Consider the following 24,335-nt stretch of genomic DNA (forward strand, 5'->3'; position numbering starts at 1 on the left):
TTTCTATCCTTAGCCAGGTATTAGCTTCTGCAATGCCTGGGCCCACTACCCAACAAGGAGCTGAGCAATGCATTCTGGACTTTGTTTACAACTTTGTCAAACAAGACATTCTGCCTGCTTTGGGAAGAACTTCATTTTTTCCTCTTCTCTCACTAGCCTGGTCATGGGTATTTAGAAAATGAGCATTGTATTTTAAGAGTTGCTTCCCATCAGGTAGGGTTCTACACTGTAATTAATCTCTTTATAATGTTCTGGTTATTTCTTATCTTCATAGGAAGTATAGATAATGGGGTAAAGAAATGTTATTTAATATGGTAAGAGCATAGCGACTTTCACATTTTTGTAGAAGTCATTTTCATAATGTCTAAACACAATTTCATACTTTGAACTGAAAATTCTAAAATAGAGAGTTCTGATTATATTCGTAAACAAAAAAAACAAACAAAACAACATCAAAAGAGCCCAGACTCATTCTTGGCTAGAAAATTACTGGAACCTTCTACATATATTTCAACATCTGAAATTTGGTAAATCTTCTAAATATCCCTGTGTTTGTTCCTGTGTTCTTATCTTAGACATTCTGGTCAGAAAACTGAGACTAACTCTGTGTGCCTTGTTCTCAGGAGTCCTTGCATTCTTACTGGTTACTCTCTTGACAATCACGGCTTATTGAAATTCTTCCTCCACAGAACATCTGAGGGGTGGTCTTAATTGTAAATCTGATTGTGTAACTCTAACATTCTTTGCTTGTTTTTCAATCTCTGCAGGATGAAGTCATCTCTTGGGTCAGCCTTCCTTGATCCTCCAATTTAGCTTGTATGCCTTTCCTCCGAGAGGCTGATATGTCCTTATCATACCTCCATCACAACACTTAACCCTGGGAATGTATAAGGTGAATTACTATCTCATTCCCCTCACTCCGATCCTATACCAGGCTATAGCCCTTCTGAGGATGAAAGTCATTTATGGATGAATAAATACTTTCATCATTTTGTACATTAGAAATTCTCTACCCATTCACTAAGGTTATGTAGCACCTACAACGTGCCAAGTATTATTTAAAGGGCTAAGGGAATAGCAGCAAATAAGAGACAGAAGAAGACATATGATAGGAAAAACAAAATGAATATATGGCACTTGGTGATAATTGCTATAGAGAAAAAGCAGGGTAAGGGGGAAAGAGTGTGGGAGGAAGGCTGCTACTTCATAAACATCCTTACAGGTCTGTCTGATTAAAGTGACACTGTACCGGAAGCTGGAAGAAGTAGGGGAATGAGGAAAGAGCCATGGTTTTACTAGAGCTAGTGCTTTGGAGTCAGAAGAAACATAAGTACATAGGCCTTGAGATGGGCATACATCACCCATGTTTGAGGATGAACAAGGAATTCACTGTTTCCAAAGGGCCTTGAGTGAGGGAGGGGTTGTGGGAGATGAAGTTGGAGAGGTAGCTAGTAGATGGACCGGCTTCTACTCTAAATGAATCAAGTAACGGTTGGAAGTTGGTGAGCTAAAAGTGACACAATCTGATTTACATACGTATATGTTCCATGGCATGTGTGGAGAACACAGTACAGAGGGGCAAAGGTGGGAGGAGGGAGGCCAGGAGCGATGTTGGTGGGTTGGGGGAGGGTTGTAGCTGTGAAGTGGTAAACATGATGGGCTCTGGGATATATTTTGAAGGCAGAGCTGACAGTGTTAGCTGAGGATAGATAAAGCGTATATGAACACATGAACCATTCTTCCAATGAGGGAAATTTGTGATGTCACCCTAAAGAATAGTCTCATGATAACAGTGAGTATCCACATTAACACTGGCCCTGGTAAGCCAGGGGTTTTCAGTGGATCAGTGCACATGGGGTTAGACAGTGATGGCATGTCGCTCTCGACCCGCAAGAACGACCCTCAGACTAGGTGGGTGGCAAACTTCTTTATTCAGTCTTCAGCCCCGGGACCCTGAACATCGATTACAGCCCCAAGTTATAGGATACAGTGGATAGAAAGTAACCAATCACCACATAACACAACTACTATAACATCCAATCAGAAGGGATACAGATGACTTCAATCCAGATCATGCGGGGAGCTCGTGCCTACTGACGTGAGCCCCTGAAACTTATTGTTCACTCTGTTTTTGTGCCGTTCCCATGTGCCGTTCCCATGGTCCCTGGTTAATCTTAAACTAGTCCCGATACTTCAGTACGGGTTGTGCGTTCCCTGGAGCGCTCCCACATAAACATTCATCTGCCCTTCTCCTCAAGCCTCGCCTAGTACGTGACTCCCAGCTTCTGCTGCATGGCTCTCCACAATGGCAGTGACAGTTCATACTGCCATTACAGATCACCAGAACAGAGAGCAATGGTAGCACAGTCCTCATATCATGGAGTTGAGAAGTGACTACTGACACACAGATAGACAGATGGCTGGGATAAAAGCAGGGAACACAGCTAAATTCACTGAAGATATGCGGAGATTGTGGTAATGAATGCAATTTAAGGAAGAGCTATTGCACAAGTGTCAGAAGATGCTATCCTTCTGGAAAAAGTATAGATTCACAAACACAAAAGATTCTTTATAATAAAGTTAATAAGAACATGGGCTCTGAAATCAGACTACTCTGGAGCTGAATTTGATATTATTATTATTATATTAGCTGGTTCACTGTGACCATGTAATTCAATTTCTATAAGGTCTTAGCCTCCTTGTCTGTAAAATGGACATATGTGACTCATGATTCTCAGCAGTGTGAGGACTTAGAGAGATGATAAATACATGTAAAGCTCGCTTCAATCATGTCAGCAGTTAGTAAACTCTCGCCTACTATTAATATCAAAGAGAGACTATATTTCCTGATCAAATGTAGCAAGAAGGGGAACCACAGGAAAGATTCTGGCAGAGTATCGAACGTGTCCCTTTCAACAAATAACTGCGATGGCCAACACATAAAGCCCACTGCCGCCAGCTCTAAACAGTCCTTACATAGCTCACGTTCTCATCCTGTGAGTATATTGACTTCACCAGGAGAGCAGTACAGGAGAGGTTACACAGATCGTAAATACCAGCCTTGTTGCTGTTTCCATCTTTCAAAAGGTCAATGAATTGTGATTTGGACCTACTTCTGAATAAAGACATATGAAATGTAAGGGCTGGAAACTTGGGAAAACTGACCATTTTCTTGTAAACTTTTTACAAAAGATTTATTTTTTATTTCAGTGAGAGAGAGAGCGAGCAGGGGAGGGGTAGAAGTAGAGAGACAAACTCAAACACACTTCTCACTGAGCAACCTCGAGCCTGAGTGGGGTTCAATCTCATAAACCTGATCTCATGACGTGAGCAGAAATCACGAGTTGAATGCTTAACCGTATGCACTACCGATGTGCCCCCAAACTGACTATTTTCATTTTATGAAACCTAAAAGAATAAGAAAAAAGCCCAAGCCAGAACTGTAGACACTGCAATTACACTTCATTAAACTTCAGGGTACAGCTTAAAAAAACTGTACATGGAATGGGTTGGATTCCAGAATCAGAGATTTTATAAAAAGGGAGGGTTAGGTGTCCATAGAATACAGAATTCCAATCATGCAAACACAGTTATCCTAACAAAGAAGAAAATTGAAGAGTGTATTAAAAAACTTGCCACAAAGGGAGTTCTGAGCTCAGTCATGAAAAAGACACATAGCTAACCTGCAAAGCAGAACAAATTCAGATGATATGGGAAAGGACCCTAATTATGCAGGCTGACCTCACTGAGATGAAAAAAGACCTGGAGAGTTTAGGAAAATCCACCTATACAAACAAGATAAGGTTTGATAGGAATATTTATTAAATGGGAATATGAGGAAAATATATGTCAGTTTGGATGGACAGAGAATATATATAATTTATATAGATATATAGTATAGGTATATAAATAAAAAATAGCCTTGCACTCACCATCCTAAAATCAGTTGGACACATATAAAAACAAGTCTGGCACAAGAGCAGCTCATCGGAGAAAGACCACTGGGGTCAAGCTGGCAACAAGCACTTCCTGTGCCAATAGTGATGGCAGCTGTTCAAAAAGCAAAATGCAAACTCAGGCTGCATTAATTGAGGCACAGCAGGAAAGGTACTAGCCCTGTGTTTTCTGCATTCATTAAAAAAAAATGAGTATTGGGTTCAATTCTAAAAAGACTTAGAGAAAAACTCTAGTTCCCCAGAGAAGGCTTTCTGAATGATGAAGTATCTGGAAATCACATCAGATGGAAATGGTTGAAAGGTTTGGACAAACTGAGACTGGAAAAGAAAGATTTATGAGGTTCACACATTATCTTCAAACATCTGAAGGGTCATGGAGTAGAGGAGAAGGAGTGGAGTTACTTTGAATAAATTCAGTTTTGCAGAAATTGTATCAGGGGGTAGTGCTCTAAGAATATACACAGTGTTATAAGGAAGCACATTTTTACTTACAGAGATTCTTGATTTATTAGAACTGTTCTCAAGGGAGTGTGCTGTCTGGTGGGGCAGTAAACACTTTCACTGGTCATGTTTTGATAAAGGTTTGATGGTCAGTTAAAATCAACTTTATTTCATCTGCTTCTCAAGGCAGGATGAAGCAAAGGCATTTTGTTTTCATTATTTGCCTAATAAAAGTAAAAATTCCTCTTATCTTTAATCATTTTAAACTTTATAGGTCATTAAAACTAAAAAGTCACTAAATCAAAAAGGTCATTGTAATTAAAAGCCAAGAAGCAGGCCTAGAGTTATATATATGTCAAGAAAAAGCAAAAGCCTAGGCTTTTAAGATAAATTAGATATAGTAAAGAGTGACATCTAACTCTAAAATCTCTTGAAAGTTTCCAAAATTCCTCTTTATAATCTTCTTACCTCCTCTTCTACCACTTTTCTTTCCCTGTCTATGCCGTGGTTCCCTCATCTTGGCGTTTCTTATCTCTCAAAGGCCATCTTCCTAATGCAATCTAATTGCTAAGTCTGCAGTGATCTCTAGGTTCTTTGAATTTCAAAAGTGACTTACACTTATGTTTTGTTCACTTATGATGCTTCTTCTTTCTACTTCCTTTCTATATCTCTAGTCTACCTTATGTATTATACTTTCTTTCATGTCTTTTTTTTTTTTTTTTAGACAGAGAGAGAGAATGGGTTGGGGAGGGGAAGAGGGAAAGTGAGAGAAAAATTCTTCAGCAGGCTCTACACCTAGCATGGAACCTAATGGAGCCCAATCTCATGACCCTGAGTTCATGACTTGAGCTGAAATCAAGAGTCAGATGATTAGCCAGTTGAGCCACCCAGGTGCTCCTCCTTCATGTCCTTCTTGGGCCAGAGCTCCTTTGCTATTAATTTCTGTAAATCTCATGGTACCTAACCCAAGTTGTATTATTACCTAGTAGTCACTAAATAAGGAAAACACGGATATCATTCATTAGGAATGCAAAGCAAAAATGGTCATAGAGAGAAAATAGGAAATAAACTCATAACCTGTTATCCATCCCAGGCTTCACAAATGATGATTCGTTTTTTTTCAAGTAATCATCTCTATAGTAGATTGTAAAACACAACTATAAATTCTTCCTGACTTTGTATGCATGTCTTTTGTGATGTGACTTTGCTCTTCCTCTCATCAAGAGGTAGAATCTATTTTTCTACCTTGTTATATCGACGGGTCTTGTGACTTGCTTTGACCAATATTAAGTATTAGCATTATGTTGTAGGAGTTCAGTGTCAAGGCCTAAAGGGACTTTACAACTCTTTTTCTTATCTGCTTAGGACACTTGCCTTGAGACTGTCGCCCTAGCCTGTCCAGGAGGGAGAAGCCATATGGAACCAGATCCCCCTAGACCAACCATCTAATAGCGACTCTGTCCAGTTGAACTGTCATTCATAAGAGTGATCCCAGGTGAGACCAGAAGACAACCCCCATCTCTAGCAGACCCGATACCAAAATGCTATCACAGAGATTATGAGTAAATGAAATGACGATTATTTGAACCATTTAGTTTTGTGAAGGATTGTCACATAGCAAAAGATAACTTGGACAGGCTACAAAGACAGAAGTCATTAGTTAAACACATAGACTGAGAATATAAATATCACTATGCGAACAATGAACTAATTATCTCATGCTAAATGAACTACAGTATGAAATAAGCAAGTCATATAATAAGATTTATGATCTTAATTCACATCTCATTATTCACCAATGTAGTATGCTATCTTGCCAGCAGACTCTCTTACTGGCTTTAAGGAAATTAGCTAGCCTGTTGGAGAGACCCACATAGCTGTTCTCTAACCAACAGGCAGTGAGGAATTAAGGCCTTTGGTGCAACAATTCTCAAGGAACTGTATCCTGGAAGCAGTCATATAAATAAGCTTGCAAGTATATTTTTGCCCATCTGAACATCACATGAGACCTTCACATGTAACCCTAGCTGACACCCTCACAGCAACCTTGTGAGTTGTCCTATAGGAACTAAGCTGTGTCTGAATTCCTGACCCATAGGAACTTAAAGATAATAAATGTTATTGTTTTAGGTTTTAGGGTGATTTGTTATGTAGTGAGAGATAAATAATGAAATATAAGGAACAAAAATTGTTGATGATGTATAGGTTTTCTTGTGGCCCTTTGCGTTAAAAGAATGTATTGGGAGGGAGACAAACCATAAATGACTCTTAATCTCAGAAAACAAACTGAGGGTTGCCGGGGGGGAGGGGGTTTGGGAGAAGGAGATGGGATTATGGACATTGGGGAGGGTATGTGATTTGGTGAGTGCTGTGAAGTGTGTAAACCTGGTGATTCACAGACCTGTATCCCTGGGGACAAAAATATATGTTTATAAAAAATAAAAAATTAAAAAAAAAAAAAAAGAATGTATCATTTTTTTTTCCTTTCTATAAAAGATGCACCCAAAGTTCCTCTATCTCTTTGGAGTACTTTTTTGAAAAGAAGATGTCAAGTTTTCTTCATTTTGCCAAATATTTTATCAATATTTATCAACGTGGAAAATTACTAAATTCTTTGTAAGTAATAAAAAAATTCTTCAAAATTACCTCATCTGTTACACAAACAATAGAAAGTAAAATTACAATGTAATCTTTTCCTTAAGATTCTATTTTTCATTATGCAAATGCAAAGACCTATAATAAGTTCTAAGAGTTTGGTTTATCAAGTCAGTTATTAACATGAAGTATTGCAACTACTATAATTCACAAGTGTTCTCTATAAGTTTGTTCTTCCTCCTTACTTTTACTTTATATATATTATGTGTTTGATCTTATATCATATTTATTGTGCTGTGCTTTAACTTACCCTCCATATTAGCATTTTTGCTGATTACCGGATAGACATAGTCATTTAAAGGAGTTACTTAGAAATTATTCTATATTCTTCTAGTCATTCACTTAATTACTCATTTATTTATTTATTTACAACCATTTCCCAAATTACTACTAACATGAGGCATCTTGCATGAGTAGGAAATGCATGTGCAAGATAGCAAATGTACATTAAATGGCTCCCCAAATAAAATATGGAGTGTTGAAATACAAGTAAATAAAATTAATTAAAGTCTATGAAATTGATATATATTCCTATCTTTAATAAATCAACCTATTAATTTTTTAGATGTTGCAGGAATAAATTGATAAGACTAGTTTACAATAGTTTTACATTAAGATATTGAAATAAATTTTCTTTTGTTGAAGTCATTTCATCATATGATTATTAAGCTTAAAGTAAAAATAAACACATAAACACACATATAATATAACTTCATGAGATACAGGGGGGATACTATGGGTTTGGCAATAGAGTTCTGTATGGGCAGATGTTTATATCAAAAATATTTTAAGAGTATAGAGTGCCATTACTCTTAGCCATTTCAACTGAATACAGAAACTATTTTTAACCCAATAGTCATGTTTCTGCCCTTTTACTGAGTGTCTATTGTATGACAGAGCCTCAGTATGTGTCATCTTTAAGTTTTACATTAATCCTACAAGATAGCTATTATTATTATTATTATTATTATTAATCCATTTTATAGGTGAACAGACCAAATTTCTGAGAAATTACTAAATTGCCGAAGGTTTTGGAGTGAATTAATAGTAAAATTGATTCAAGCCTGGGTCTGTTTGGCTCTTGTCTGTTTCTTTTATTCATATTATAATATCCAGGGAGAATGGATAAAGCCCATCTTTCATTACATCATTTGATTTAGAATGCTATGAAATTCTTAAGTAAAAGGCAACAAAAGTCTTGCCAGAATCTTGTTAATCTTATTTTCAGTCTAATTGGTTGGGCAAAGGGGTTTCTAGGAATGGAAAAGAAAATTAATCTGACCTCTACCATAAATCTTTGCAATGGATGGACAAGAACAACACTTTCATTTGAGAAGATCATCTCATCAAATACAGAAAAAAAAAAAAAAACCCAAACAGGCCATAAACTCAAGCTTCTTCTCATAAAAAGTGAATTGTGAAACCGCATTTGGAACACTTTCTACACTCCTCTTGTAACGTTGTGAAAAATACAATATAGTTGCAGAAGAGGAACAAAAATCATACAGGGGTTGAGAGAATTCCTTTAAACTAACTAAAAAAAAGAATAGATTTTAGAAAGGCTAGGTGGGGGATGGCAGCCGTGAATTAGAAGGGGCCCGGAAAGTAAGCATCTGCCTTGCACATTAGCAAGTCCAACCAGGACCTCAAAGGAAATGGCAATAACAGAACCAAATATTAGGCTGAATAAATCACTGGTTTGTTATTCACTTTTTATATCCTTTTTGTTGTCCTTTTGACTTTCTTTTACCTGCAGATGATTGCTGAGAAACCAACAGTTAAAACTTCCTGAACTATTCTAGAAAGAGAAAAATGGTGACACTAAGCCAAGAAAAGAGAAGGCTGATAGTAGAGGCAATAATGAGTTCCGTACAGATAAAGAAACAGAATATGAATGACGGGGAGATACTATGCATTTCCGCTGAGCCTAGGGAAAGAGGGAAGGTCAAATATAAGAGGGTGCCCTATGGGCTTAGAGACACAAGAATGATTTTTTCAATGGAATAATGTTTCAAAATTACAGATATTCAGCAAGACAAGTTTTTCTTATAATGGTTTATGTTCAGTACTGCCCTGAAAAAGGGAGAGCCTTTTGATGACCTTTTCCAGCCCATGATTAAAATTCAATTTATCAGTTTTCTCATTATTACTCAAGATATGTGTAAAATAATGATTCTGTCCTAATCTGGCTTGGTTTTTTAGCCTGGGAATTTCTGTTTTACAGTTCTCTGGCCACAGTATTTCATTTTATGATGCAAAAAGTCAAAGAAGATAGATGATCTTGATAGTCTCCTACACAACAGAGCTGCTCACTTCATTTAAATGGAAATGTGCATTTTCATGGAAATTCAGGCCTGTATTGATGAACAAAGATAAGCTGCCACTTAAATAGTATAGTGATACACACACACACACACACACACACAAAGTGCCCTAGAAAACTCATTTAAGAAAAAAAAGTAAAATTTACAGTGAAACATAGGGAATTTTAAGTATGCATATAGATATGTATGTATGTGTGTGTGTGTGTGTGTGTGTGTATTCAGCCTAGATATTGAATAAGTTTTCTAAGGATTTGTCACATAATATTTGGGTAGTTATAAAGTTGAGAATCCCAGGACAAAGGTTGTAGAAGGCAGGTTGATTACATGTTTTTGTAAGCATAGTGACTTACTATGAAAAAAAAATTAGCACCATGCCTTTTATAAGTAGATATTAGCCATCTAACAAACATTTCTCAGTGAACATGTTAAAAAACGTTAAAGATTAAAACATTTCCCATTTTTTTTTCTTTCTTAAAACTTTGATGTAGCTATTTTGGGTTTTTTTTTTTTTAACAACTAATTTTTTAACAACTAATTTAAGAAATATTTAATGATTATATACTATGTCTCCCAATTAGAAGCCTGGAAAGCATTCTTTTAAAAAAAAAACAAACAGATGCTATTTATTGCTATTTATTGCACCAACATGAGATTTGCTAATTTTTCTCTGAAACAGTTCATTTGAATTACATTGATAAGTCAGTTGCTCAAAGATGTTTTACTTATTCTGAATAATCTAATAATCTAATATTCTGAATAACTAATGAGTTAAATTAGGGCTTTTAATATTCTAGGAAGACATACCTTTATTTAAGAAGGTGAAGGCAAATTTTAGAAATGTAAATACAAGCAATAAAAGGCATTTGACAATATTGGCATTAGAAGGACATTTGTTCTTTAGAGCAAAACGCAAGGAAAATAATTCTAATAGGACCCATTGGCTGGCAGCATGTAACAGCCTTGCACAAAACAGTGTCTCTCCACCCCCACCGTAAAAACGTTTAATGATCTGCTTCTTTACTTATTTGAAGCATTATTTCTTTGGCCTCAGAAATAATTTTGGGGGTCCGTCAAAGTTGGGTTTAAACTCCAGGGCTTCCTTCTACTATGTAGTCTTATTATGTTGAGCAAGTCACTTACTCTTTCTTCACCTCATTCTATATTTATAAATGAGAATAATACTTCCTACTTCATGGAATTAGTTTGACAGTTTTACAAGGAAATATGTATAAAGCACTTAACCCAGGACCAGGCCTTGAGTAGGTGCTGAATAAGTGCTAATCATCATCATCATCATCATCATCATCATCATCATCATCACTGTCATCAGAATTAAAGAATCTCCAAAGGGAAGTAGTTAGGGTAAGCATTATTGTTACCAAGGGTTAAAATTCAATTTTTACAAAGGAGGTATCAATTTATATTAAGGCTTCAATGATAAAACACACTAAAGGAGACAGGTCAAGATGATTTGTTGCATCCCTTGTGCTGAATGCCAGGTGTTATATATGTATATCTCAATTAAGTCTGGCAACAACCCCAGAAGTTAGGTAGTGTATGCCCATTCTACAGATGAGGAAATTGAAGCCCAGAATTTGGCCCAAATCATGCAGCTGTTAAATTGCAGAATCACTACTGAACTGGATTTTGTTTCAAGCTCAGTTTCAACTTAACTTCTAAATTCAAGTCAACTTTGGGAACTATTCAAATTGGAACACTCACACTTATCTAGACCTAATCTGAATTAAGAGCATGAGCCTGTAGGGAGCATAGGCTTTACCACCCTCATCTTTTTTTCTATTTCATCCACAATCTAATCCCACTAAAGGAACCGCAGAAGTCAGAGGCCTACCAACTCTAGCTGTTGCCTACCCACAGTCTGACTCTGTAGGCTCTTCTTTGCATAGAGTTGGAACATTTCACTACTCTGGACAGAGCCCAGAAAAGCATTTAAAAATTTTTTTCACCAAAAGCCACATATGTTTTACTGATTTTTCCTCAGTAATGAACTGTAAACTCCTCCTACACAAAGATATCCTTTGTGTGGATTACACAAAGGTATCCTCTCTATGGCTACTCTCTATGTGCAGTGCTTTAATGAGGCCTAAATATCTTTCTCCTGACAATTGCTAAGACCTGGTATCTTGCCTCTCCCATCTCACCCACTCCAACACACCTCTGTCCTGTGTCTACACTGCCACTTAAGTAATTTAATTTACATTTCCAAGGGGAATACCTAATGCACACAGATGATGAGAAAGTAAGAGTCTGAGAAGAAACAATTAAATAGGTGGGGAAAAACTAAAGTATATGAGACCATCTAAGGAAAGTATTACAGTAAAATATTGGGCAAGTAACCAGTTACATAATTATGTCATAGATGTTAACATAATTCTATTAATTTTTCTTTAGTTTGACCAAACAGTGCTTTTTTCACTCTGCTGCTGTGAGAAATGTCCACACATTCACTAGTTTTTTCCACATACAAATAGAGTTTGAGGAATATGACATAAAGGGGTTAATTAACAAAGTCCTACTAGCCAGGAATGCAAAGAGGAATGTTATGCTAAAACTTTGTCTCATAAAGCATTTTTATGATTTTTCTGAAGATGGACAGCATATTGCTTGAAAGTTGAAATAATCAAAGGTGAATAAATATAAAAAGGAGATATTGATGTATAGGATTGATTATATGGTTTAGATATTCTGTCTTTGCCAAATGAGAGGTATCCCAATAGAACATGTTAGAGGTTAGACAGGATAGGGGGAATATGATAGTAAAAGAGTCTTTTTAACAGTTAGTTTACTTTGGCAATATGTTTACTTTTTTAGGGCAAAATGTACATGTTGGCTGAAGAAAATCTAAAAACTAAAAATGAAAATAATTTATTTGTTAACACTTAGATATTTGAATTTATTTCTCAACACTATGATTTCAGACACTGACATTTAATTTGTGCACAAAGGGCTATAATGGAAAATGCTTCTACTGAATCTACATGAGGAGAGAACACTGAAGTACAAAAGGACATACCACTTTTTCTTGAGGACCAGAAGATGAAGGCCAAGTGCAGGGTGTAGTGGGATTATTTGGCTTCCTCTCTCCTCTATTTCTCTGCTGTCTTAAGTAAATGAATCCCCAAACTAAATGAATATAATGCAATTACTCTTTCAATTATAGCTTTAATGCCCATTGATGTGTTTTATGTTCAACAGAAGATAATAGAGAATCTGGTTTCATTCCAGGTTCTTCATCTTTCTGATAAGATAGCCTCTTCAGAAGTGAGCATTAGGATTAAGTGTATAGGCCCCTTGTGTCAGCTTTCAAAGGAAGATCTGGCCTTGCAGGAGATGAGATGATTCACTGTGCATAGGGAATAAAGTGATATAAGGAAGGGCTCTCTCCAAGTGTCTCTGGAATTTTTGTGCAGGGCTAGATTTCTGTGTATTCAGGGGACAGATTCCATTTAACACAAACAGTCATACAGAGTCTTGAGTTTAGATGGACCCTGTCATTTGCTCTGATGTCACTGTCTTGAAATTCTTAGTGACTTTTTAACAAGAGACTTGACATTTTCATTTTGCATTGGTCCCTGCAGACTGTGCAATGGGCCCTCTGATGAAGAAAACCTTTAGAAAGAGACAAAGGATAATCACCCGCTTTCTTTGGGCTTTGTGAAGACATGATACCTAGTTGGAATGGCCGTACTTTGGTATGTTCTGTTGTCTCCAAAGATTCCGCAGATAACCAGTATCTAGGGGAGACCAGTTCCCCTCTTCAGGATCCAGTCTCCCTTCTCTCCTTACACTTCTCTCTTTACTTCTTTGCTGCATGCATGGCTGCCCAGTCATAGATTATATTTCAAAACTCTCTCTCTTTGTGCCCAGGTAATTGCATTTGGACAATTGAGATGTGAAGACATATTTGCAATTGCCATGTTATTACCTTAAAGACAAAGCCTCCCCACCCCACCCCCCCAAAAAAATGACTGAACTCTTCCTTCTCCTTCTAATAGGCTTGCTTTGGCCATTCAGAGGAGGATGATAGACTAAAGGAAACCAGAGCAAAGAGTGAAAGAACTTTGTCCTTTCAAGACTTCCTGAATAATAGCTCCTCTGCTAACATGGACTATACATCTAAGGTCAAAGATTTGAAAGAGGACTAAATATTCTGGGGTCTCTGTTACAATAGCTTAGTCTCTATCCTAAGTAATGTACAGCGTGAACTTCTGGGAGCCAATTAACAACAAATTTGTGTTTATCCAGAACAGCTGTATAAAATAGTGTTCTATTTGAACATTCTACATAAGGAAAATCACTAATTAGCATTGAAATGACATAAAACATTATATTGAAGCTAATTTTATCCTCAATGATTTTCAGAACACTTCTGGATCTTGCAGCACCTCAAGGTCCTCAATATAAATACTAATTATAGTATATGTCTATAGACGTTGGGACCTGAGTAAATCCATAGTAACTTATGAAAAACTCCTGAAGTTGCATCTCAAAACAAATTTCCGCATCACTTTGGTTTCATTGTAAGTTATCTCCATATTGAAAGACTACAGGAATTTAAAAAAAAATTGTGAATTCTCTCATTGCTTAGAAAATGAATTTACATGTTTATAATACTTAAAAAAATAACATATATAAGATAATTTTACTTTTCAGTTCTTTAAAGTTTTCAATGATTAAAACTACCAAGATTTAAAATATTATGTTGATAAACCAGCCACAAAACCTTCAAGGAATCTTATCTTCAAAAATACAGACTTTGTGTTTACCTGCCCCAATGACTCTCTCAATGCGAATTCTTGAGGGATCAATCTCCTTTGCAAATTCATGAACTGCTAGGGATGGGTCTTCATATGTATCTGGATCTATGTAAGTTTTAATTCCTGGGAAGCGCACTGCAACAAAATAAAAGATTGATTTAGTTTAAAATATTTTAGCGATTACACATATTGTGTATGTTTAAAACAAGGATTGGCATACTAAAGTAGTCATTCTTGTTAATTATTTAAATTCACTTCTCTTCTCCTCACCCCCCATTAAGTCTTGAGTACTTAAAATTAAAAATTTATTTACCTGTTAATGTAAAACAACCTGGTAGTATAACAGAGAAGTGAGATGATAGATTCCAGAAAATATATTTATTATATCTCTGTAAAATATTTAATCAGCTCACTTATTCAATAACAACTCATACATTGCATACCTGATCTAGCTCTGGACATGGGGGAGAAAGAAAAGAATCCCCCCCCCCCAAACAAGCAAACCTGTTAGTGTCCCTCTTGGACCTTTTGTACTAGCACTAAGCACTGGGTTTTCCAAACTCGTTCCTCAGTCCAGAAACTCTCAGGCAATGAAGAACAGACCCTATGGCACAGCAATGGACGATGACAATGGAGCCCCTCTTGTTCCTGGGCTTGCTTCCATAAGTTACATGATCCTGGAAAGAATTCACCCCTCCACCCCTGCCTATCCTGGAGTTAAGGGTGGGGATCTAAAGTCCAAATCTGGTCACTGGCAGTGTAGCCCCTACTCTCTTTGAAAGGTATGCAGTGCTCACAGTCCACTGGAAGTTAGGATGATGAATAGGGATGCCTGGAAATCTTAAATATGTGATGATATATTCATTCACAATTTCTTCTAATATCTAAAGAAGTCAGACTGCTTGTGGATACTCCTTGGTTTTGCTAATTGGTTTCAGTTTTCCAGGTTAGATTGCTAGTTTCTGAAGGACAGATCATCTCTTACACATATCTTTCCAAATGCCTGAAGTATGGTTTTATAGGCAATAATCACACAGCAAACCTTTAATAAATTTGAATTAGTAGGGATTAAAATATCAACACAAATTTGTGGCATAGTGGATGGATGATAGTAGTTTTGTTGCTTTTGATCTTGAAAACCATATAATACCCTTAGTTAAGTGTTGGCTAGGTTTCCTTAGAAACATGCTCTTGCAAGAAAACCTCAAAAACAAACAAAGAAAAAGTAATAAAGTGAGTTTAGAGGAGGTGATAAAATGCCCACTATAAGCACAATTTCCTTCGTGAATTCTATGCTTGTTGCCTTCTTTCATTACTTTTTGCCTACTGTCTCCTGCTACCAGATATGCAACCATGAGGAGATTAGTACTTCCCAAAATAATGCCAATAAAGCATTCTAGGTATATTTAGATCTGACAATGATTCTGAAGTACTGTGCTTTTCTTGACTTCTCAAAGTTTAAATTGGAAGAAAAGAGAACAGATATTTTTATAACTTAATAGGAATTGTGGTTTTCAGATTGAAAAATCCAGTGGCTACTACTAGATGACTAGTGGTGTCTAATTGGATTTATGGCATTAATATCGCTTTTTTTTGGTAAACATAGTATATGCAGTATAGGGGAAAAAACCACTTAGCTCCAGTTTTGACTATCTCGTTACTTATTTAACTTATCCATGTCTTCTTAAACATCTGTTTGTTATCTTTCTTTTACTTCTTTGCCTGCTTATGGTTATTTTCACTGCTTCTTGCTGGGCCCACCTGGTTTAGTTTAAGCTAAACTGCTAGTTGGGAAACAGATAACAAATACCTCAGGAGCATCTTTTCCTTCTGCATTTTAGTACTAAATGCCCTGCAGTGAATCTTAAGGTTTCTCAGCGTATGTCATCTGTCCAGGTGTTTGGATCCAGTTTTCTACAACTGTTCACAGTGTTTCCAGCTCATCTCGTGGTTGGTAGTGGCTGTCAGCATTCTGCACCTCAAACGTATTATAAAAAAAAGAACAACTAGGGAGACCTTGCTAAAACTGTGTGTCTTGGCCCTACCATGGATCCTCTGTGTCAGAACATGGGTGAGGGAGGAGAGAACATTCTATGCAGATAGTCCGCAGACCCCTGAAAAATCTGTGAGCCTCTGAAATAGCCCTAAACCATCTCTTAAATCCTTTCTGCCCCCTTCAGCAAGTGGTATAGATTGAAAAGTCCCTTATTCCTTTTGCTCAACTTGAAGTAAAGATGAATTTAAATAGTTAAACAATGTGCCTCACACATTATCTCTATATTGCGGTTAGAGAACATCCCTTTCTTGTTAATTCAGAGTCTCACGACAGAGAAACTGTCTTGACAAAGTAGTTTGCCATTTGGATGTGGAGGTATAGGTGGGCGTTGGGGAGGAGAGGGTGGCAATTATCAAACCAACTATAGTGGTAATTATAGCTTGCTTGGGAAGAGATTCTACAAATGAATATAACCTTGTAGTCAGCTCAAGGATTTCATACATATTCTAAAAGTTAAAGAGCTGATTTTCTTTTTTAGCGCTAATGAATTGTAAAATGATTTGTTATATGTTTAAAATGACAATCCCTATAAGAAGGAATAAAAATTCCTTAATATTTCTATGGCAAATGCTCTACTAAATAAAACCAACTCACATTCAGGAGCCATTGTGAGCGGAAAATGACTAGATATAAGCAGTCATCTTGTATTTTTAGCATATTCAGTCTTTGTGTTTTCCATCAAGCAGAATTAGTAAAAAAAAGTACTGTCATTTAATGAGAAGCAGGTGCAATTTCCACAAACAAACCTGGGAACCAGATGAAAACTCTTAAGGCTGGAAGTACACTTTTTCAGATTTTCTCAACTCCGTGGATATAAGTCTAAAAGGAAGTCCCGAGGGCTGGAACAATGTAAAACAATGGAAGAGTCACTGTACTACTTACAATGCCCATTCTGCTGTAAGTGGTTTCTTCTCTTCTCTTCTGACTTCATTTTGGCCTTTATGTACCACTGGCACCTTTTAAAAAGGTAAATAGAATCTTATTTTTAGAACTGAATGAATGAGAATCAAAACCAACTAAAATACCTATCATCCATAGGCAAAGTTCTTATCATAAAGGCCATTTTTTTAATGAAAATACTTATAACATGTAAAAATACTTTACACAAGGTTTTTTATATACATTGAAATTAACACTAAATGAGAATAAAATACTCCCAAGTGGATTAATTCAAATGATAGGAATCTTAGAGAATATTCTATAATCAGAAATAACCAACATATTCTTCCTTATATAACTTCTAATAGCTAGAGCTGGCAAAAAGCATTAAAAGTCAAAGTGAGAACATGTTTTTTGAGTCAAAAATCTCAGGCATTTAGACAACTGTCTTCTAGTTTCATTGCTAAAGAGCATGATTTCTTTTTTTTGATGTCAGAAATTTGGTAGAGGTGTGTTCCATTCTCTCTTGGGATGATTGTGCTCTAAGAAAGGGGAGATGCTTATCTTGCATGATTTCTTCAACATGATTAAATTCATCAGCATCCATATGATTCGACAGTTCATCAAATTTCTAATTCCAAATGATTAAACAGAATACATCTGTGGTATACAATCCAATCTCTCAATGTGAATTTGTCCTCAAATCCTAGGGAAATTGAATATTTATTCAGAAATGTTTTAGAGTTTTTACAGAATAATTTCCAATGAGTACTCCCCTTATCAAAGTGCTTAAGGGATACTTCAAAATGAATTTTTTTTTAAATCTTGTGTAATTGAAATCATCTTCCCCAGGATGTAGAATAATAAAGTAGTTTCTAATGTCATATAAGCTGGCAAACATGGAAAGTAAAAGCTGAAAATAATTTAGTATAAATTTTTCTTTTATCATTGGATTATCTTTTTAAGTGATATTCAAATTCTGCTTCAGAAATCCCAAATAAAGATAACATTTGAGCCCAGCTCTCAAGTTTATTACGGCAAACTGAGTTAGCCTAAGGACTAAAGGTTAAACATATAGCAACACATTAAGTGTTGGTATGTTTATTTTTTTTTAACCTAATTATCATTGTGACTTTCCATGCACCAAAACTGTGTTTAATCCCTCTTCCTGCAAGACAGTCCTAGATAGGATCAGAAAAACTCTAAAAAATCTTTGGATTTTTGTTTTGTTTTTTGTGTTTGTGGGTTTTTGATTTATTTTTTCTGGCAAACAAGTTTAGACCTCCACCAGGATGCATAGCGTTTTGTTTTCTTCTTTCTGTTGTTGTTGCTGCTTTTTTTTTTTTTTAATAAACATATATTTTTATCCCCAGGGGTATAAGTCTGTGAATTGCCAGGTTTACACACTTCACAGCACTCACCATAGCTGCTGTTGTTTTTATAACCAGTTCTCCCCTACTAATGACTAGGATTTTGTAGGTCCTGTTTAGTATTTGTAGGATATTATATTGAATATTCTGTTTTCAACCAAATGGTTAGTTGGTTTAAAGAATCCAAAATTTGTTTTTTGCCCACTAAAAGACAGTTGTAAAAACTGTGATGGTGGCAGGAGCTGTGAGAGGTTAGCACGAGGTACAAAGGGAGTGAGAAATAGGAGAGTGCTGGGCAATGGTGTCTGGTGATGTCACCAGGCCATGCCCAAACTAGTCCTTTCTATTACGATTAATTTATCAGTATTTCCTGCATTCTTTCATTAGATATTTTTCTTTTTTCTTATTACTATAGCTATGACTTTTCTATCATCTAATCAGTCTCCCAACACAAGAGACTCTGAGATAGTCTCTATTATAAGAGCAACGCTAGGCCTATTAATTCAGAAAATATTTAAGTACACATGGGTAAATGTGTCCCTTTTACAATTAATGTCATAAAGAAGTCACCATTTCAACTCAACCACATTACAATATTCAGGTATTTCTCTTTTCCTTGATAAGTTCTATAAAAGTGGGTTTGTTACAACTAAATCTGATACCTCCAATGGGTACCAATTACAGTCAGGGAGGGACCCACCTTTGACAACTGCCTTCTAAATACTTGTGAATTTATTGATCTGAACCTTTAGCCTGCTCTAAAATTGTAGGTAATAAATTTTCCATGCATGCATATCCTCTATAATTTTAAAATTAATTTAAATAAAATATTGATACATAAGTCAAGTTTTTAAATGAACAAAACAAAAGGTGTTTATAGTTCACTGAACTATTGCCCCTGAAGGTAGCTCTTTGTCATTTCTGATTATTATCAAATATCAACATTTCCCAGTTGAGATGGCATGCTTTGGCTGGTGTCCTCATGGATGCACAGTTTTTGGCTGGCATTCTCATTGCACTTTTAGATCATGACATGGTTTTTTTAAATGTGTGTGTTTTTGAGATTATCAAGAAAACTCTTGAGGTATTCTTTTGTGCCCCTACTGATATTCTAGCAGGAATTATTGCTCCTGTTGTGGGAATAAAAATATGATGTAATCTACTGACAATATCTGACAAAGGCCTGTTGAGGCTTAATATCAAGGCTTACATAAGAAATACTACTTGTTCTTTTATGTGATTTCATACATATTATCTTTACTCACATCTCTGTATTGTCAGTACTTGGCTCATGGTAATAATCCAATATATCAAAAAGCCAATAAATGGTTTTAATTCATTGTAATACCAAATATGTACAAAAACAGAAATAAAAGTTTTAGACGGGTGAAGCACTTTGACCAGCTAGTCAGGATTCCAATCTAGGTCTTTTGTTATGTTAAATTTATTGTTACTCTAAATTTTCATCCTTATTACACTAAAGTGGAGTAATACCAGGTTTAAAAAACCAATTAACATAATACTAATATAGATCCTTTCACTATTTAATGAATAAATATAATACATTCTGTAACACTGTTTATAAAAAGCTTTTATACAAATTCTCTGTTGAATTATTTTTCCCCCAAGAAAAATCCCTTTGATGGGATAATTTGAATGTAGCAAAGGAAAACCTCAGAAGTAACTTAATTGAGTAAGAATTTATCATTCATAGCTTTCAAAGTGTTTTAATCTAATCATTAGTTGCTTTCATATTCAGAAGTGTATTGATAACAGAGAACTAGCCAGGTGGTTCTGTTACTGTACAAACTTCATTTAGAGCAGAATCTCCCCTGATCCCCTATTGTCTCAGACCTGGTTTGTTATGTTGAAAAGCATATGAATACAAAGTATATAAGAGAACGATTATTCACAAATCTTGGTAATCATCTGGTATGCTTTAGTTACCTCCCAGTGATTAAGAAGAACAAAGTAAGAATGACGAGGAGAGTAAATCCCCCAACAGCCGCAGTGGCTATCACGAGAATCTGTCCCTGTTCGGCCGCCATGTCAGAAGCTGAAACACAAATACAATATTAAAATTTCCCTGGATGACATTTCACTACTAAAATTATTTTACAACTTAGTATGTACTTGAAAATATAGTAATGGACACCAAAAATCCATACTGTATTTGCTTTTATTTGGCACACAGGATGCAAACTTAAAGTAAGGGCTGAAGGCTGAGGTCATAACCCACATCACATTTTCTTCTTTTTTCAGAAAATTACAAGTAAAGTAGATGGATTCTTAGTATCCCACATTTTAGGAATAAATATTTGTCACAAATTTAAATCAGCAGATGAACTTAAAGGATTTTATGTAATTGCTAATTTATTTCCTTAAACACTCTGATCAACAGACTAGGCTTTACCCACTGTTTGGTGTCTATTTCCACAAAGTGGAAAGACTACTGCATAATTCACTTAAGAATGAGCTTTTTCATATTTCATGGAGCTTAACTCAAACACGAAATTTAAGAACTCTCACTCTATAGCACAAGAGTGTTCATGGTAAGTTCTTAGATGTCTAGCAGTAATTGGAAAAATGACATTTGAAAGCTTCCTTTTTTGAAGAGAAGACTAGATAACATATGGTATCAACATATTAACTCTTCATTGACAAAACTATCTAAAACTATATTGGATGCTTTTACTACTTCCCAGGAATCTTTTAAAATATATTAGTTCAATTAATTAATTGGCACTTCTTATTTTGTGTATTACTGAAGTTTTAATCAGATATATTTTTTATTGAATAGGATAGGAACTATTGCTTAGGAACAGAGGCAAGAAAACTGAAGCCCAGAGAAGGTACAGAACTTGCCCAACTCTACACATGATTGTCACCAGAATTCAACCTTCAGATTTTTGTTTCATTTCTCCTTATGCTATACCTTGAAGTCATAATTCAGTTAATTACCAATATTCTAAAATATTGAGTCAATCAGTCCCTTAATCTCCTTTAACTAGAATAAAGCTTGGTTTTTATTTTGATTACTGTAAAAATCTATTAATCAAATCATTTACACACAGAAAACTGAACCAAAGAAAGAATATAACTGAAAAACATTTAATTTTCTAACACAACAACTTATTAAACTTGGATACTTCAAGACTTTCACAGAAGTAGATCTTCTTCTGGGAATCAAGTATGCAGTATGCTATGTGCAAATTTATATCCAGAGTAGTAACTTCAATAAAAATGACATACCTACTAGAAAATATCTGAACATTAAAAGCTATTGTTGAGTAAGAAACTAGTCATAGCATTCAAAAGGCTTTTTGAGAAATCTAAATGTAAATAAAATTAAAAATCATTTATGCTTTGGTGAGTGCTGTGAAGTGTGTAAACCTGGTGATTCACAGACCTGTACCCCTGGGGATAAAAATATATGTTTATAAAAAAATTTAAAAAAAAATTTAAAAAAAAAAGAGTGTGAAAAAAAAAATCATTTATGTTCAGGTTTCAGTAAGAAACCTATTAAACCTTGGAATTAGATTTTCATCAGTATGATTTAATTAAGATATATTCAGGCATCTATTTCTTTTAGCTCATAATCTGCCCAGATAAAAGTTAAAGTGTTGCACCTTATCCAATAATGTGAAGATGTTTTATTAGATCCTCAATGAATTTCCTAATATTCAAAATAGCACTGATATTATGGGAATTAATGTGTGCTCTAAAATGTCACATTTTCACACTGAAAATTATTGAATAACAAATTATAAAGAATAGATGTTACAGAAAACAACATTAACTCTTTGAAGATAAAGAAGATGGCATTTAAAAAGAAAACATTTACTTGGTAAAACTGTTGTATTTGTAAAATATATGATATAGTTCAAGAGTTTTAAAAACTGGAGCTTATATTTTCACTATAGCCAGGTAGCAAATAATTTATTGGGGCCATATATTCAAAATTCAGATGGAGGAGAAGATTATGTAATTGGGCCTTTTGAAAATCAGATTACTTTATTATAGAACACTGTGTTGTTTAACTTAAATAATTACTTAGCAAATTGCCAGGTTTACTAATGTATCTTCTTTTTCACCCTTGTAATTACATATTTATGAACTTTGCTTCAATTAAAATTTTAATTGAATAACAGAATATTAAGTTATAACAATTTGAAAAATGCATATGCCTGTGTATTGTTTTTTAAAATCTGCACCAGAAATCCTAGACACTCTTCTTTGAAGATTAGCATATTGTTGACCCTTGAACAATGCAAGTCTGAACTGCATGGGTCCACTTATATGCACATTAAAAAAAATAATAATACAGCATGGTATTGTAAGTGTATTTTCTATTATGATTTTCTTAACATTTTATTTTCTCTAGCTTACTTTCCTGCAAGAATATAGTATATAATACATAACTTACAAAATATGTGTTAATTGACTATTTATGTTTTTGGTAAGGCTTCTGGTAAATAGTAGGCTATTAGAATAGTTAAGTTTTGGGGGAGTCAAAATGTGTATGTGGATTTTTGACTGCTAGGGCAATGGGGGTGGTTGCTGTCCCTAACCCTCATGTTGTTTAAAGCTCAACTATATATAAATATATAAGTCATTTGAAAATAAGAGCCCATATGGTGATACATTATTATACTGGGAGTAAAATGCCATGGATTATGGGGCTGGGATGATTATGAAAATATTAGGAACATCATCGTCATCAACAGCAGGCACTATTTGCTTCATAATAAACTCTCCTCGAGCACTATGCTTAGTACTTCAAATTAAGCACTATTCTGCACAAATTCAGCATTATTCTGCACAATGATCTTAATAGGTAGGTACTACTATTATTCCTAGTTTAAGTGGTTATAGTATTAGTATAAGGTCACACTTCTTGTCCACAGGGAAGCTGGCAATCTAACTCTGATTTGCCAGGCTCCAGGCCCATGCTGATGCCAATATTTTACACGACCATTTTCACTAACAGAACAAATGGCTAGATCCAGTGCTTTTGTGGGACCTCAATCCATTTTGCTTGACCATGGTGTCAGGTCTGTAGAATGAGAATGTTTAATTAAATGTCTGTCACAACCTCTCAGCAATTTTATTATGATACTGTGTTATCCATAAAGACTACAAATATTGGGAAGAACAAGATTTGCCTTTGAAAATAAGAGAGACACTCATGACCTGTGCTGCAGCTCTTGGTCCTTAATGGGGATAATTTCTGCCTTTTTATCATATTAGTGTTGGCCAGTCACCGAGCTCTATCTCAGGATGAAGGCTGTCTATAGTCCTTAACTTTGTTCACAAGGCTCTCTACAAATGGCTCTATATACATATTTCCAGATTAATATCATTCACTAACTATGCTGAATTTCTTCCAGTTGCTTGAAAAAGAGTGTCAAACTCTCTTTCATGGTCAAGTCCTAGTCAGTCCTCTTACTTGAACATCATATCATTTGGGAAGCTTTTCTCTGACTGTTTAGATTTGATTAGGTTCATAGACTTATGTTCCCACAGACCCTTAGACTACCTCTACCAATAAATTTCTATCATGTTTTATTGAAATCACTTCTTTTGTAATTTTTTTTTTTTACGAATTCCATGAGGTCAGGGATTTTATTATTCACTATTGTATCTATAGTAAGTTGAATGATGACATCTGCATTATCCCTCTCTCTGCCCCTACAGAAAAAGAGAGAGAGAATTTGCAGGTGCAAATAAGTTAAGGATATCAGTCATCCTGTACTAGCTGGGTGGACCCAAATCCAATGACAAAGAGACAAAAGAGAAGACAAGAGAAGTCCATGTGAAGACAGAGGTAGAGACTGTGGAGATAAGCAGCCACAAGGCAAGGAATGTCTGGAGCT

At 35.4% G+C, this 24,335-nt stretch overlaps 1 protein-coding gene across 3 annotated transcripts in view; it reads right to left on the reverse strand.

The window, feature by feature from the left end:
- Positions 1 to 24,335, reverse strand: part of EPHA6 (EPH receptor A6) — an 878,132-nt gene that overhangs the window by 232,025 nt on the left and 621,772 nt on the right. For all 3 annotated transcript variants that reach the window (XM_059164403.1, XM_059164402.1, XM_059164404.1), the window contains 3 exons: positions 20,407 to 20,515; positions 17,093 to 17,166; positions 14,164 to 14,289 (listed from right to left, as the gene is read on the reverse strand). In XM_059164403.1, the coding sequence (XP_059020386.1) occupies positions 14,164 to 14,289; positions 17,093 to 17,166; positions 20,407 to 20,515 (309 nt within the window). The remainder of the gene's footprint in view (positions 1 to 14,163; positions 14,290 to 17,092; positions 17,167 to 20,406; positions 20,516 to 24,335) is intronic.

Source organism: Mustela lutreola, chromosome 2 (genome assembly GCF_030435805.1).
Source record: "Mustela lutreola isolate mMusLut2 chromosome 2, mMusLut2.pri, whole genome shotgun sequence".
Taxonomy (NCBI): domain Eukaryota; kingdom Metazoa; phylum Chordata; class Mammalia; order Carnivora; family Mustelidae; genus Mustela; species Mustela lutreola.